The sequence below is a fragment of the Prionailurus viverrinus genome, chromosome D4 (genome assembly GCF_022837055.1).
Source record: "Prionailurus viverrinus isolate Anna chromosome D4, UM_Priviv_1.0, whole genome shotgun sequence".
Taxonomy (NCBI): Eukaryota; Metazoa; Chordata; class Mammalia; order Carnivora; family Felidae; genus Prionailurus; species Prionailurus viverrinus.
This window is the reverse complement of record NC_062573.1, coordinates 54,655,566-54,672,803: the sequence shown is the minus strand read 5'-3', so window position 1 is coordinate 54,672,803 and position 17,238 is coordinate 54,655,566. Positions and strand designations below refer to the sequence as shown.

Here is a 17,238-nt window from a genome sequence, read left to right as displayed (position 1 = left end):
TAGCTGGAGATTTCTCAACAGAATCTTTGCAGGCCAGAAAGGGTGGAATGACAAATTTAATGCTCTGAATGGGAAAAATCTGCAGCCAAGAATACTCTCTCGAGGAAGGCTATCATTCAGAATAGAAGGAGGCACAAAGAGTTTCTCAGACAAACAAAAACTAAAGGAGTTTGTTACCACTAAATCAGCCCGGCAAGAAATAAGAGAGAGGAATCTGAGTGGAAAAGAAAGACCAAAAGTGACAAATACAAGAAAGGATCAGAGGAAATCTCCAGAAATAATGACAAACAAGTAATAAAATGGCAATATATATGTATATCAATAATTACTTTGAATGTAAATGAACTAAATGCTCCAATCAAAAGACATAAGGTTTCAGAATGGATAAAAAAAACAAAAAACAAAAAACAAAAAAAACAAAAACAAGACCCATATATATGCTGCCAACAAAAGACTTATTTTAGACCTAAAGACATCTGTAGATTGAAAGTGGTGGGTGGGCGGAGAAACAATTATCATCCAAATGAATGCCACAAGAAAGCCAGATTAGCAACACTTATATTGGACAAACTAGACTTTAAAACAAAGACTGTAACAAACAAAGACTGTAACAATAGATACAGAAGGAAACTATATCATAATAATCTATCCAACTTTAAAACAAAGACTGTAACAAGAAATAAAGAAGGAAACTATATAATAATAATCTATCCAAAAAGAAGATAAAACAATTGCAAATATTTATGCATCCAACATGGAGGCACTCAAATATATAAAACAGTCAATAACAAACATAAAGGAACTAATCGCTAGCAATTCAATAATAGTGGGGGACTTTAATACTCCACTTACATCAATGGATAGATCATCTAAACTGAACATCAATAAGGAAACAGTGGCTTTGAATGACATGCTAGACCAGATGGATTTAACAGATATATTCAGGACCTTCCTAAAACATTCCTTCCTAAAACAGCAGAATACACATTCTTTCCAAGTGCACATGGAATATTCTCCAGAATAGATCACATATTAGGGACTAAATCAGGCCTCAACAAATGCAAAAAAAAAAAAAAAAATTGAAGTCATACCATTCATGTTTTCTGATCACAACACTATGAAGTTAGAAGTCAACCACAGGAAGAAAAATTGGAAAGACTACAGATACATAGGGGTCAAGTAACATGTTATTAACAATGAATGGGTCAACCAGGAAATCAAAGAAGAAATTTAAAAAAAAAAATACATGGAAATAAATGAAAGTGAAAACACAATGGTCCAAAACCTTTGAGAGGCAGCAACAGTGGTCCTAAGAGGGAAGTATGTCACAATATGGGCCTACATTACAAAGCAGGAAAACTCTCAAATAAACAACCTAATCTTACACCTAGAGGAGTTAAAAAAGAAATAGAACCAATTGATGAAATCATGAACTGGTTCTTTGGAAAGATTAATAATATTGACAAGCTTCTAGCCAAACTTATTAAAAAGAAAAGAGAAAGGGCCCAAATAAATAAAATCACAAATGAGAGAGGAGAAATAACAAACACCATAGAAATACAAATAATTGTAAAAGAATATTATGAAAAACCATATGCCAACAAATTGGACAAACTGGAAGAAATATATAAATTCTTAGAAACATATAAACTACTAAAACTGTAATAGGAAGAAATAGAAAACTTGGACAGACTGATAACCAGCAAAGATATTAAATCAGTAATAAAATAACTCCCATCAAACAAAACTCCAGGGTCAGATGGCTTCACAGGTGAATTCTACCAAGCATTTAAAGAATATTCTTAAAACATCCCAAAAAGATAGAAAAGGAAGGAAAACTTCCCAGCTCATTCTATGATGTCGGTATCACCCTGATATCACATCCAGATAAAGAATCTACTAAAAAAGAGAACTACAGGCCAATATCCCTGATGAACATGGATGCAAAAATTCTCAAAAAAATACTAGCAAACTGAATTCAACAATACATTAAAAAAATCATTCACCACGATCAAGTGGGATTTATCCCTGGCTTGCAAGTGTGGTTCCATATTCACAAATCAATCAACATGATACACTACATTAATAAAAGAAAGGATAATAACCATTTGATCATTTGAATAGATGCAGAAAAGGCATTTGACAAAGTACAACATCCATTCATGATAAAAACCTTCAACAAAGTAGTTTTAGAACATATCTCAACATAATAAAGGCCATATATAAAAAACCCACAGCTAATCACATCTTCAATGGGGAAAACCTGAGAGCTTTTCCTCCATAGTCAGGAACAAGACAGGGATGTCCAGTCTTACCACTGCTATTTAACACAGTACTGGAAATCCTAGCCATCTCAATCACACAATGACAAAAACAACAAAAATAATCAAGGAAGAAGTAAAATTTTCACTACTTGCAGACGACATGATACTCTCTATATAAAACCTGAAAGACTTCACCAAAAACTTGTTTAGAAGTGATACACAAATTCAGTAAAGTCACAGGATACAAAATCAACATACAGAAATCTTGCATTTCTATACACAAATAATGAAGCAGAAGAAAGACAAATTAAGAAATCAATTCCATTTACAGTTGCACCAAAAGCAACAAAATACCTAGGAATAAACCTAACCAAAGAAATGAAAGACCTGTCCTCTGAAAACTATTAAACACTGATGAAAGAAATTGAAGAGGACACAAAAAATGGAAAGACATTCCATGCTCATGGATTGGAAAAACAAATAATGTTAAAATGTCTATAATACCCAAAGCAATATATACATTTAATGCAACCCCTCTCAAAATACCTACAGCATTTTTCACAGAGGTAGAACAAACAAAACTTAAAATTTGTATGGAACCACAAAAGACCCCAAATAGCCAAGGTGACCTTGAAAACAAAAAGCAAAGCTGGAGGTGCCACAATTCTGGACTTCAAGTTATATTACAAAGCTGTGGTGACCAAAACAGTATGCTACTGGCACAAAAATAGACACATAAATCGTTAGAACAGAATAGAAAACCCACAAACAAACCCACAAGTATATAGTCAATTAACCTTCAACAAAGCAGTAAAGAGCATCCAACGGGAAAAAGACAGTCTCTTCAAAAAGTGGTGTTGGGAAAACTGGACAGCAACATGAAAAAGAATGAAACTGAACCACTTTCTTACACCACACACAAAAACAAATTCAAAATGGATTAAAGACCTAAATATAAGACATGAAACCATAGAAATCTTAGAGGAGAACACAAGCAATAACCTCTTTGAATGTCTTCCTACTTATGTCACCTGAGGCAAGGGAAACAAAAGCACAAATAAATCATTGGAACTTCATAAAAATAAAAAAAAATGTATGCACAGTGAAGGAAACAATCAATAAAACTAACATGCAACTTATGGAATGGGAGAAGACATTTGCAAATGACATATCTGTTAAAGGGTAAATATCCAAAGAATTTACAAAAATCAACACCCCCCAAAAATGAATAATCCAATTAAAAATGGGCAGAAGACATGAATAGACATCTTTCCAAAGAATACATACAAGCCAACAGACACATGAAAAGATGGTCAGTATCACTGATCATCAGGGAAAGAAATACCAAAACCACAATGAAATACCACCTCACACCTGTCAGAATAGCTAAAATTAATGACACAAGAAACAAAAGGTATTGGTGAAAAATGGGGAGAAAGGGGAACCCTCTTTGCCTGTTGGTGGAAATTCAAACTGGTGCAGCCACTCTGGAAAGCAGTATGGAGTTTCTTCGAAAAGTTAAAAATATATAACTACCCTACAATCTAGCAATTGCACTACTATGTATTTACCCAGATAACAAAAATACTAATTCAAAGGATACATGCACCCCCTATGTTTATTGCAGCATTATGTACAATAGCCCAGTTATGGAAACAGCCTAAGTGTCCATTGACTGATGAATGGATAAAGAAGTGGCATATATATACAATGGACTATTACTCAGCCATAGAAAAGAATGAAATCTTGCCTTTTGCAATGATGTGGATGGAGTATGAAAGTATAATGGTAAGTAAAATAAGTCAGTCAGAGGAAGACATATACCATATGATTTGAGTCATATGTGGAACTTAAGGAACAAAACAAGGAAAGGAAAAAAAAAAAAGAAAAGAAGGAGACAAGACAAGAAACAGACTCTTAACTATTTAAAACATACTCATGGTTACCAGAGAGGAGGTGAATGGGGGGATGGGTTAAATAGGTGATGGGGATTCAGGAGCATAATAATAGTGATGAGCACTAGGTATTGTATGGAAGTGTTGAATCACTATATTGTACAACTGAAACTAATGACACTGTATGTTAAGTAACTGGAATGTAAATTAAAAAAAAATAAGCTGTACCTCCTTTGATCTATATTGGCTGTATCTAGATAACTACTAAAACAAAACAGACTTGTAAGATATTGGCATATTATTTGAGTATTATCTTAGTTAAAAATACATATCTTACATAAAATATATGTAACATATTTATCACACATATATAATCTGCATTCAAGAAAATAAGTAAAAGTCACATTCAGTAAGAGAAAATCCTGAATATAAAAGATCTCATAAAAGTTTTTAAAAACCAGTAGAGTTTTCTAAACTGCAAAAGAAAGGCCTCAACTAGACATGATGTTTCAACTAAAGTTTAAACAGAGAGAGAGTATCACCTGGAGCTTCCTAGCCAACTTTAACCCTGGAAGAGAGTTGAGTTTGAGGAATGATATCTGTGTTAACTGATTTCAAGATCGCATATGCCTTACATAGGTAAAATGTCATGAAAGTGCACCTGGAACATAGAATGGCTTAGCAAGCCCAGGTGGGATGTTTCATTTAACTCCATTTTTTAAGGGAAGAAGTGGCCATGCCCCTGAACAGCTGGGACTCTGAACGGGAACCCTGTGGAAAGAGCTACCCTATTTCACATCAAAGATCAGAGGAAAGGAAGGGGAATCATAGGACAGTATGTGAACTATAAGGAGAAGGAAGGAGCAGACCTGATGTTTCATCCTCTAATTTGAGGGATTCAAAGCTCTAAGTCTTCATTAATCAAAATTATCTCTTAGAAAGCAAGTTCCAATAAATAATGACATTTATTCAAGAATTGATGTCAGTGGTGTTTTTGAAGAGCTAAACTCGTTGCAAAGAAAAATGGCTAATATTGCACAGCAACAGGATAGCTTGGAGAGTTTTGGATTCAGAATGCCTGGTAACACCATTCCATTTCTGAAGAGTTGCACTGCATATTTTTGGAAAAGTACTACTGAATGAGAGAAGTGAGTAAAACTGGTAGGTTGCCATGTACAGTTTCAAAGACTTACATATCCACTTACCGTATTTGATCTAGACAGGGAGGACAGGGAAGATCGTCCTTGTTTGCCAAATGGAACTGAGACAGTCAATAAATAGTGGAGAAAGGATTCAGCCTAGGGGATCATTTAGAGCTCATGTCAAGGAAAAGCATGTCAGTCCCACAAGCAACTTGTTGAAATTGCAGGAAGCCAAAGCTGCTGTCAGTTGCCCTCCTCCTCCTCAGCCATGGATATATTTAAATCAAGTAATAATAAAACAAACTAGCAGCTGGTACTTCTGTAGATCCAACTCTGGAGCCCCTCAGAAGAGAACTTTTTTTTTTTTTTTAGATAGAGTTTGTCATTTCTCTTTTTTTATTTTTCATTTGCTGTTTATTTTAAAGTTACATTTCTAACTAAATGAAACATTTTAAAATAAAAAAAATTGGAATGAACTGAGCCAAATAGCAAGTACAGACATGCCTTGAGCAATGTGCAGGCTTTTAATTTTGAAAATTTCTGCCTTCTTGGGCAGAATTCCTGCTTGGGATACATGATGTGATCAAAAACACTCAATTCCACAAATAGTAACAGAGAAGTCCCTTCCCCATGTCCGGATGCTGAGTCCTCAATCAGCAGGCAAGGAGAGTGGTGGTACATTATTTGTATTTTTAAAAACTATGTTAATGAACCACAATTTCTTTATCCATTCGTCAGTCAATGGACATTTAGGCTCTTTCCATAATTTGGCTATTGTTGAAAGTGCTGTTATAAACGTTGGGGTACAAGTGCCCCTATGCATCAGCACTCCTATATCCCATGGGTAAATTCCTAGAACTGAGAACAAACAGAGGGTTGATGGGGCGTGGGAGGGAGGGAGGGGTGGGTAATGGGTATTGAGGAGGGCACCTTTTGGGATGAGCACTGGGTGTTGTATGGAAACCAGTTTGACAATAAATTTCATATAAAAAAAAACTATGTTAATGATCACCAATAACTGACTGCTTACTATATCAAAGTCATTCCCCACACTTTCAGTCTCCATAAAACTTGGTGGGTATGACTTTCCACATTTTATGACTTTAGGGAGCTGAGGCTCAGAGAAGGTAGCTTGTTTAGGGACAGACACTTCCAACTGGCTGACTTTAACAGCACACCTTCTGCCTGCATCATTCTAGTCCTTGTGAATCTCAGGCTTCCAAAAACAATTGATGTACTTCAACTAAGGGAGACAAATTGAATTTCTGTTGCTTTGACTACTTTCTACATGGGAGGTTAGAATTCAAGTAGACACACCTTCTTGAATTCTTTGACAACCAATGTCCTGCAACAAAGCCAGAGACCTTTACTCACATGATCAAATCTGCTTCTTACTCGTGATTGTACAGTCCCTCAACTGCCTGAATCCACCTTCATTTCTTTATCTGTAAAATGGGGACTATGTGAGATGCCTTGCCCATTCTCTCGGGTTGCTGTAGAGCCAACTGTATAAATTCATGAAGGTGTTTGCCAATTGAAAAACTCCCCACAAATGGCATTAGTGTGATTTTTCTCACCTCAGAAAGAATGCTGTCAACATCTTTGGCATGGTTATATTCAGCCATGGTAAAACCAGCTTGAGTTTTCTTATCTCTCCCCCTCACTTCTAATAACTATACAGCAAAGAAAACTGAAATGGGTTTTGTGCAGCAGAAGCCACAGAAAAAGGATCACATCTTCAGTAAATCTTGAGGAAGGGCTGATTCTGCTGGTGCTGCCAACATGTGCCAAATGTGTCTCTCAGCTTGCTCCATCAGTAACAGGTGTTCACAGGCTGGTGAGGATGGAGAGAAACCTGCCTTCCCCATCCCAGTTTGCCTGTCTTTCACTTGTCAAGGGTTTTGACAGGCATTTTGCAGTTTCTTGTCACAGTTCTAAGCACGGCTGCACAGCATGCTGCTTAAAGCAACCCCAAGTCAAGGAACTCTGAGAATTCTCCCTTAGAGTTTCTGTTTGATGACTTGGCTAGATATGAGCGTTGGTAGCCCTTTCTCTTGACATGTGTTTGCTTTGTTCATCCTCATGGGGGTCCAGAGTTTGTCCTACTGGTGATTGGGCTTTGTTTGCTCCAGGTAAGGTATCAGACTTGATTTCTGCACTTGTTTAGTAAGATCTAAAATGTCCCTTTGCCTTGCTCCCAAGTACGTAGTGTATAACCTTACTTATATCATAATCACTTTTTAAAGCATCTGTCTCTCCCACTACACTCCCAACTTCTAGGAGAAGGAGCCCTGTAATATTCCTAACACCCCAAGTAGAGTGTCTGGTATATAACAAAGGCTAATAAATGCATATTGGACTGAATCTTAATTCAATGCAATTGAGATACTTGAAAATGAAAATCCCTCTGAAGGAAATGAGGCCATATTTCTTCTAGTTATTGAAACTTTTTTGGTGATAATACCACTAGAATTTAGGGATTTCACCAGTACTGGCTTTTGGTCGTAGGCCTAAAGGCTATTTTTGTAGTTGGCTGTTACAGTAACAAAATCACTTGTTAGACTCACCTTCACATATAGGTGGATATCATTTAAGACATATATATACACACACCTATATGATATGATAGGATAGATATATAATACATATTTATAAAATATATTTCAATGATTTATATATAATGTTTATTTAAAATATATATTCAGATTAAATGAGTATTATTTTATATATTATGTTCTTTTGAAATATATATATATATATATATATATATATATATATATATATATACTTGAAATACACTTCTAGGTACAGGGCAGAATGTGCAATTTTTATTGGTTTGATTTGCACACCCACTGATAGAATATTTTCTTTTGCTGAGGTTTGTTATTATTCTAGACACAGCCTGGATAACAGAATGTGTTTAATTTAATTCACATCAGTAAACCATTATTATGCAAAGTGAAACTGAAGGAAAGGTTTTCCTATTTGTGTTCTTGGGAAATAGGGATCCGACACACATACACCACCACCAATCCTAATCCTTCTTGACTTCCCATATTTATTTTGAATGTCTGGGAAGTTATGCATACCAGGACAGGGTAATCACATTTCATGCTTCCAAGAATGATCTGATCACAAGAGGGTCAGAAAGGACTCTGTTCTCCCCTACAGAATTGTTTGGTTGGTCAGGTGCACTAATTGGGGTAAGAGATTATGAAATTCCTGTGAAGTATCAAGCAGTTGCCATTTCACAATGCTAGAGAGTGAACTTGTAGGAGCAATGTTAAGGAAGCTTCACACAATCACTGCACAGAGTGCTATTTCAATTTTCCCTGTTCTCCACTACTATCTCCGTCCTCTGGCATCAGACAATACATCTCTTTCATACATAGAGGGAATCTCCGTGCTACAAAGGAATTTAGATTGCCTAGTCTTCTGACTTTACAGAAGGTAACATGTTCTAAAAGTTTAAGCGGCTTGCTTAAGAGCTTATTATGAGCTAAGAACCTAGGCCTCATGGCTTCAGTCATATTTTTTTTCCATGACATTACAGCTGAAATCTGCTGTACACAAGTCAGTCAGGTTCAAACACATCCATAGTTCTCAAGCTTAAACGTTCATTTGAATCACCCAGATGGCTTGTTAAAATAGATTGGTGGACTCCACCCCCAGGGCTTCAGACTCAGTAGTAGGTCTGGCATGGGGCTAAGAATGTACATTTCTAATAAGTTTGCAGGTGATGCTCATGCTGCTGGGCCAAGGACCATACCTGAGATACACTAAAGTTATCTAACAGAACAAAAATTGCTCTTTCTTTCCTCTTAATTTGTTCAACCTAAAAGGTTGAATAAAATTTTCTTATTCATCAATATTTACTGAACATGAACCAGATACCTGGCATGTTTGGTGCTAAGGACCAGAAACATGAAGATGACAAAAGCACAATCCTCTTTTTGAAGAGTTCACAATCAGTGGGGAGGGACAGATACATAAATAATTACTGAGCAACCTAACTGTCAAGTGTAGTGATAGAGGTTCATACAAAGTGTAATGGTTGGTTGCCCAGCCCTGAAAGTAATGACACCAAGACTTTTCAGGGAAGGTTTTGCCAGAGAGGTGACATTTGGGCTGGGCTTTGAAGGACAAGTGGGATTTTCCCAGATGGAGCAGACAAAAGAATGTCCTTTTAGGCTGAAGGAACAGCAGGTGCAAAGGCAAGGAGAGTGACATTTTTAGGAAGAATTGGCTAAGTAAGAGTGGCAGAAACATGGGGTGTGTGGAACAGAAGTCAGGGAGTGAAAGATGAGGATGGAAAGGTATTGAGGGTGAAGGGCATTCCCTATTCTGCCAAGGAGTCTGTAGATCACCTTGTATGTCGCAGGGATACTGAAAGCTTTTCAGCTGGGACATGCTTTAAGGTTACTGTGGCTAGAGTGTGGAGGACAGATGAGAGGGGTTTCTTTGAAGCAAATAGAAGAATCTATTACAGCTATCTACATTAGAAATGAAGGTAACTGGGGGCGCCTAGGTGGCTCGGTCAGTTGAGTGTCCGACTTCAGCTCAGATCATGATCTCACAGTTTGTGAGTTCGAGCCCTGCGTCAGGGTCTGTGCTGACAGCTCAGAGCCTGGACCTGCTTTGCATTCTGTGTCTCCCCCTCTCTCTGCCCCTTCCTTGCTCATACTCGGTGTCTCTCTGTCTCTCAATAATAAATAAATGTTAAAAAAATAAAAAAAAAAAAGAAATGATAACTTATCCAAAACAATAGCAATGGAAATGGACAGGAAAGAGTATTACAGGGTTAAAATAACTAGGACTTGCTAACAGATCAGAGGTAAATAAGCGTAAAGAGAGCCATAGATAATTCTATTGTTTCTAGCTTGGTCCGCTGATGAATTGGAAATGCTATGAACAGATACAGCAAATAGAAGTAGGTTGGAGTGAAATCAGTTCATCTTGGACAAGTTGGGATGCTGGTTTCTTCAGAGAGGTAGGTAGGATGCCCTACTGTGGCTGGGAAATAGGGTTTAAGTTCAGGAGAATGGTCAGGAGAGATTGGGGTAAAGTCATGGAAGGGTATGAGCCTGCTAAGGGAGATATGAATTTCTTGTCCTGGATTAATATGTAAATTGCTTGTCAGAGTGATAAGTGATATAACCTCAATTATAAAGAGGAAACCAAAAAAAAAAAAAAAATGATACATGTTAAACTAAGGGATAACCAAGAAAAATGGAAAATCAGAATTCAAAATTTCTAATTTTGACATTTGAACATTTTGAGAATGAATGCTAAGAGAAAGACTATAGCAACATGAATCTGCACTTCCCAGATCATGCTCTTCACCAAGCCACTACTGCTTCATCACTTGAGGCTTTGGAAAAACTCTTCTCTGTTCCAGCGCTCAGTTACCTCAACTGTAAAACAGGGCTGCTGAGAATTTACCAATCCCTACAAAGCACTTAGCATGTTTGGCACAAGAAAGGGTGCTGTAATTTTTTTTCAAATATATATTCAGCAGTGGAACAATTTTGCTAGAAAATAGAAGATAAAAACTGTCCACAAAAGCCACCAGTAAAACAAGTGAAGACAGTAACTGTAAAGACAAATGCTATTCAGATGGCTTCTTCTTGCTAATTCCTGAATATCCAGAAAGGGGGTGCAAATTGGTCTGGCATGCTATCTACCATAACTGTGATACCGTAAAATATTCCTGATTTGTTGTATTAGTTTTCTATTGCGTAACAAATTGCCAGGAACCTGGAGACTTAAAATGGCACAAATTTATTTCATGGTCTCACAGCATGACTAGATACTCTGCTTAGGGTCTCATGAGGCTGAAACCAAGGTGTTGGCTGGGGCTGCAGTTCGTTTCTCATAAGGCCCTCTTCCAAGCCTACAGGTTGTTGGAAGCATTCATTTCTTTGTAGTTGTAGAACTGAGGTCCCAGATTCCTGCTTAGCTATTACTCTCAGCAGCTCCAGGCAGCTGGCAGTTCCTAGCCACATGGCCCCCAGAGGTAGTTCATAGGAATGTTTGCTTTCTTCTAGTACTGCAGGGACTTAAACTGAATCCTCCTCTTCCTTCTAATCTCCAACTTCTCCTGCCTCTGACCTCTAGAACAAGATTTAATGGGCTTGTGTGATCAACCCATCTGGATAATCTCCCGATCTTAAGATCAACTGATCTGGGACCTTAATTACATCTACAAATTTCCTTCACAGAAGCACCTAGAATGGTCTTTGAATAACTGGAAGAAAGTGTGTGTCCAGGGATCTGGACCATTTTAAGAATCTTGTCTACCACATTCCTGAAGCAAATGAAAGTTCAGTCCCATGACTGAGCAGTGACTTTTAGCAGCATTACTACATTTAACATTTGCCCTTTGGGCTATTTCTCTATGTTCCTTCTACATTTGAATGACAAGTTGCTGAATATCTCAAAGGCCAAGAGACATGAATTTAGAAGAGTGACTGATTTTCTCCCCATGCTCTTGGGGTACTTCTGAATGATGTGTAATTATAAGTCTTTCCCCTCTGACTCTGTGCCCCTAACACCTATATAATCATTGGGTCAAGGCAAGGATTTATCTGTCATTGAAAGAAAAAAAAAAGTGGCTTTTCAACTGAAAATTGCTTACTATCCTAGACCAAGATTTGAGAAGTATTAGTTTGATCAATGCAGTCCTGGCAATAAATCAGTTGAGGCCAAGCCTGGTTTGGGGCAGAGAGGGAGTACTTGAACATATGCTTGCCCTGAACGTGTATTTAAATTTAATTTAGGAGCAATTTATTTTATGTTGTCAAATCAACTGACTTCATTCAAGAGGCCCCTAATTCAGACACAGTCAGGCTAAGAAACCAGTAATAAGAAGAAGCAAGGAGCACATGCTGACAGTAGAGGTGAAGTACAAATCATGCCCAAGATGCTTAACCTCTAGGGCCCCCCAGAAACCATGGTCTCAGCAACTAGTCTCAGCCAGGTGAAACTCCATAACTTTTTAGATAGATCTGTACTTGAACACTCCAGTGTTGCCTGCAATAGCAATCGGCCTAGAAAGAGAGACCCCTCACCTCTCCTTCCCAAAATATATCAAGATCCTGAAGATCAACCTACATTAGGGTGCTTTCATATGTTGATATACTGTTAGCTGGTCAAAGGATTACAGACTAGTCAATACAATACACAGAACAAGAGATGGTGTAATAATTTCTTGATTATCTTGAGCTACCAAAGTTTACACTATGTAAAGGTTAATAGATACCCTGGACATTATGAACATTATCAGCGATTACATGTATGTTCACATTTTGGTTTGTGTTTCAAGGAAGACTCTAAGTTAATTTTAAATTGCCTTTATTTGTACCTTTTCTCTTCTGCCAAAATTATGAGCCTTTATAAACTCGTATTTCCATGCAACAAAGAGATTCCAAAACCCATAATTATGGGTGTTCTTACATTACTGAGTAATAATCCACTTATTCTTGCGTCTGTTTATCCTCATTCTACTTCATCCCCAACAAAAGGGATGATAATAGGGGCACTATATGTACTCCTTGCATTGTAAGACTAAAGTGCTCTTTTCTTTCTGAAGATCAGACTCATCTCTAAAAGAAACTGGATTTCTGACTGCACTGGCAGAAATCAAAGCAAGTTTTTGAAGTTTATTTATTTATTTATTTATTTATTTATTTAGAGAGACAGAGACAGCATGAGCAGGCGAGGGGTGGGGAGAGAATTCCATGTAAGCTCCATGCTGCTAGCACAGAGCCAGACACAGGGCCTAAAACCCACCAACTGTAAGATCTTGACCCAAACCCAAACCGAGAATTGGATGCTTAACCGACTAAGCCACTCAGGCACCACTCAAAACAACTTTTGGAATACACTTCCAAAGTTAAAGAAAAGAAGAAAAGAAAAACAACTATTCATTTTAAATTTCACTAATCTATTTTTCTGGGGGGGAGGGGTGTTATTCCTAGTTAACTGCCCATAGACATAGTAGAGCATTATTTTGCTCAAACCTAGTTAAACAGACCCAAGTTGGGAAGAACCAAATATACCTTGGCAATATTCTAGTGAGAAGGTAAGTTCATTTGGAAAAAAAATTCTTATTTGCTTACACATTAGTACAAATTCTGAGAAAGATGTTAAAATTACATTACATATATAAAAATTTTTTTTAAATGTTTACTAATTTTTGAAGGAGAGAGAGATACAGCGTGAGCGGGGGAGGGGCAGAGAGACAGGGAGACACAGAATCCGAAGCAGGCTCCAGGCTCTGAGCTGTCAGCACAGAGCCCGATGTGGGGCTCGAACTCACAAACTGTGAGATCATGACCTGAGCTGAAGTCAGACGCTTAATCGGCCCAGGTTCCCCTACATTACATATATAAATTTTAGTTACTCTGTTTATCCAGAAGGTCAAGCCAAGACCAACAAGTTAGATTTATGTAGTTTTGGTTTAACCTAAGAAAATGTTGGGAATACAGACACCCAGCATTAAGCTTAGGCACTTCTACATACATGATAGTAAAAGCCTTGAAAGTACTTGCTAAACATTATCTTTCAAAACTAACACACTGTGATTAGCAACTAAACTTGACTATGTTTCTGCTCTGAACAAAAAGCTATGTATAACTTTATAGAAAAGGGAAGCATAGACTTCTCTCAGAAATGAACTATCAAATTTTAAGTCATTATCTCAAAAGCATCTCAATTTCATCACAGGAATAATTCCAGTGGTTGTGGACAAAATCTGATTTTTGTTCTTAATGACAATGTTGTGAACTTCTCTAAAATATTTTGGTACTTGTCTTTTATTGTATGCTTATTTTTGTTTCATCACAAAATCATCCTAGTTCTAAAAAACAAGAACTAGAACTAAACAAGAACAAGTCCTGGCTATATGACTGACTTGCTGAATGACCATGGGCAAATCACTAGAACTATTTTCAAGTTTCACTTACCACCAGTGAAATAAGCACCTTACAGTAGTAGCTTTGAAACTCTCATAAGGTAATTGATTTGACAACACCTTAGAAATCATAAGCAGTACACATGTAAAGTTTTATGTACTTCTGCACATTGTATGATACAAACCCAGTGTAAAGTTGCTAATAAGTGTTGATGCCATTATAGGAGAAGTAAAGAGAACTTTTTTAAATAATAATTTGGTTCGTTTTCCAATTTGGTTTATCATCTCGTCTTCATTTTTATTATATCTTCTTCCTCTAGATAAGACACAGAACTTGTTCTCTTCTCTGAGGGATTTAATGGTCCCTGTGGAGTCTGAGAAGAAGGCCACAAATATTCATCGCCAAAGAATAACAACCTACATTTGTCTGTTCAGTCTTGTCGTATCTGCAGGACTGAAGTCTGCCAATATCCATTTGTCTGTCCAGAACATCTGTAAGTCCGATGCTTGTTCTGGTGTCATGGGGACACGGACAAGGATGACAACTTCACTGGCGGTACTTTCAATCAGCACGGAAGGCTTTCCCTTTGGGGTCTGCCAGGATGATTACACCCCAACAAGCTATGCCTAAGGAAAAAAAACAACAGTACCTCATATGTATGTTATACTTTAGTTTACTAGGTGCTTTCATATATGCCATCTTATTTAATCCTCACAACACTCCTAGAAGACACATCATCATTACATTTTTTTTTTTTATAAAAGAGTTAAATTCAGAAAAGTAAAAGAAAATTTAGAGAGAGAGAGAAAAAAAAAATCTGTTACCTCCCCAAGCAAGAAAGGGATTTAAGGAGAACCGATTTGGGGAATCTAATTAGAAAGTTAAGAGATCTGAAAACCTAAAATCCTACCCATTCAACTGGTTTAAAGAGAAAGAAAAAAAAAAAAAAAAGAGAAAAAAAAGGAAAAAAAAATCATTGCATTTTACTCTAAGACATCTTAACATCACTTATAATAATCAGTCATTATTGCTACAGCTAAGGACTGTGGGCCAGCCATTCACCCATAGTACACCGAGAATGTGGGTTTGCACCGAACCTAAGACGTGACTTCAAAGCCCTAGTTTTTATCTCACTAAGGCTTTCTCCAGAATCTGGAGAACAAAGCATGGGTCTGGTGACAGATAAACTTGGATCAAAAACCAGCTGTGTCATATCCTAATTATCTGACCTTTAACATCTTACTCTCTATGCCTTAGTTTGTTCAGCGGTAAAAAGGGATTACTATAATCATACCTATCTCTAATAGTTATCGTTAGGATTAACGATTGAGGCTAACAAGAGTTCTCAAGAAATATTGTCATTAAAAAAAAAAAAAAAGAAAAGAAAAACCGTCCCAAGAACTTCCTCTCCCCGCCCCTGCTCCTAGTTTGGTGTGCCTCGGCCACGTGACCAGCCCCGCAACCCGCCCGCGCGACTGCGGCCCACTTCTCCCTATCCCCCTGCCCAAAGGCCCTGAGATCCCCCAACTCTCACTGATGCCGATGACCATCTGCGTAATAGTCCCTGGACTCGGGGCGTATCCCAGCTTCATGGGCTTCCGCGCCACCCAGTACACGTACCCGCCCGCCCCTATCAGCCCCGACCCGGAGAGCACGCGACAGCTCCAGCAGTTATTAAGTAGAGACGCTTCCGCTGGAGAGGTCGGCGCTCCAGGTGCAGCGAGGGGCAGGGGCTCGGCGGAGTTGGTGACCTCAGGAGGCGCAGCGACTTTGATGGGCTCCAGAGGTTGGGACAAGAAAGAACCCATATTCAAGAACTCGGTCTCAATTGCGGGAGTCTTCGGACCGAACTGACGTCAAAGATACGACCGGAAGCAGAGCCCCGGCTCACTGCACCGGAAGCAGCCTGAGGGTCGCTGGGAAATGTAGTTCTGGCCTGCCTCGAACGGAAAAAAGATGGTGGCAGCCCGTGTTTGTGGATTTCTGAGGCAACAAACTTGGCATTGCCAGAGGCCATTCCCCGCTACACCCTGCCCCAATCATTTTAAGAATTATGACTTAGTAAACCCCTAAATGTCTCAACTCTTACTTTCCTTAGAGGAGGAATCTGGATTTCTAATTTTTTTTGCCTAGCAAATAATGTGAGCTCTTGAGCATGCTATTTCACCTGTCTCAAGAAAAGAATTAAGTTTTGTATGTGCTTAACTATATGCTAGACACTTTGCTAAGCGATCATCTGCATCATGCCATTTAATCTTTCCAATCCAATGACATATCAGTTTCCCAATACATGACAAAACTGGTGAAATGACATAGCCATATTTGAAACCAATGTCTGTGTCAATACAGTCAAATTTCTTAAATGTCACCTGTACATATTATCGATGCAAAATGAACAAATCTTTTTCTTAAATTTTGAAGAGAAAGGAAAAGAGTTTTAGTCGAGCTCAAGAGGGAACAGCTGCCTGATATACACAATTTTCACAAAGAAGAGAGTGTTCTGGGAAAGGAACATTTGGTACAAGATTATATATGTTTTTACAGAAAGAGTTACAAATCATCATGATGAAGAACATTCCAGAAAGTCACAGCTTTTTTTTTTTTTATCTTATGTTTTTAGGATATTGGCAAGTTGCATGACTTTAAATTTATGGGAACGAGGGAAATTTCTTTATTCTTATGTTCAGAATACTCATTTTATTTTATTTTATTTTTTATTTTATTTATTATTATTATTATTATTATTATTATTATTATTATTATTTTATTTAAAGCAGACCATGTGTGCTTAGGACAGAAATAGAGCCCATTCTTTGAGGTTTTGACAAGTCATTTTGACCTTGATAAATGTTAAAATATAGCTTCCCTAGGACCTCAAGAGCAGGAAACATTCAAAGTTGAAAATTTCCTTTATTAATATTGTGAGGAGATTACACAAATATAATCAAGGTGTTAAAAATGTGTTTGAATTACCTGGATAAATACTTTTCATTTTCTCTTTAGCTTTTTTCCTAAAGTCATG

The 17,238-nt window shown here is 37.6% G+C and overlaps 1 protein-coding gene across 1 annotated transcript; it reads right to left on the bottom strand.

Annotated features, from left to right (window-relative positions):
- Positions 1-14,487: 14,487 nt before the first annotated feature.
- Positions 14,488-16,073, bottom strand: DMAC1 (distal membrane arm assembly component 1). The gene is made up of 2 exons (XM_047831452.1): positions 15,751-16,073; positions 14,488-14,842 (listed from the first exon to the last, which is right to left on the bottom strand). Exons 1-2 carry the CDS (start codon positions 16,022-16,024, stop codon positions 14,778-14,780), a joined length of 339 nt encoding a protein of 112 aa, XP_047687408.1. The 5' UTR covers positions 16,025-16,073; the 3' UTR covers positions 14,488-14,777.
- Positions 16,074-17,238: the final 1,165 nt, after the last annotated feature.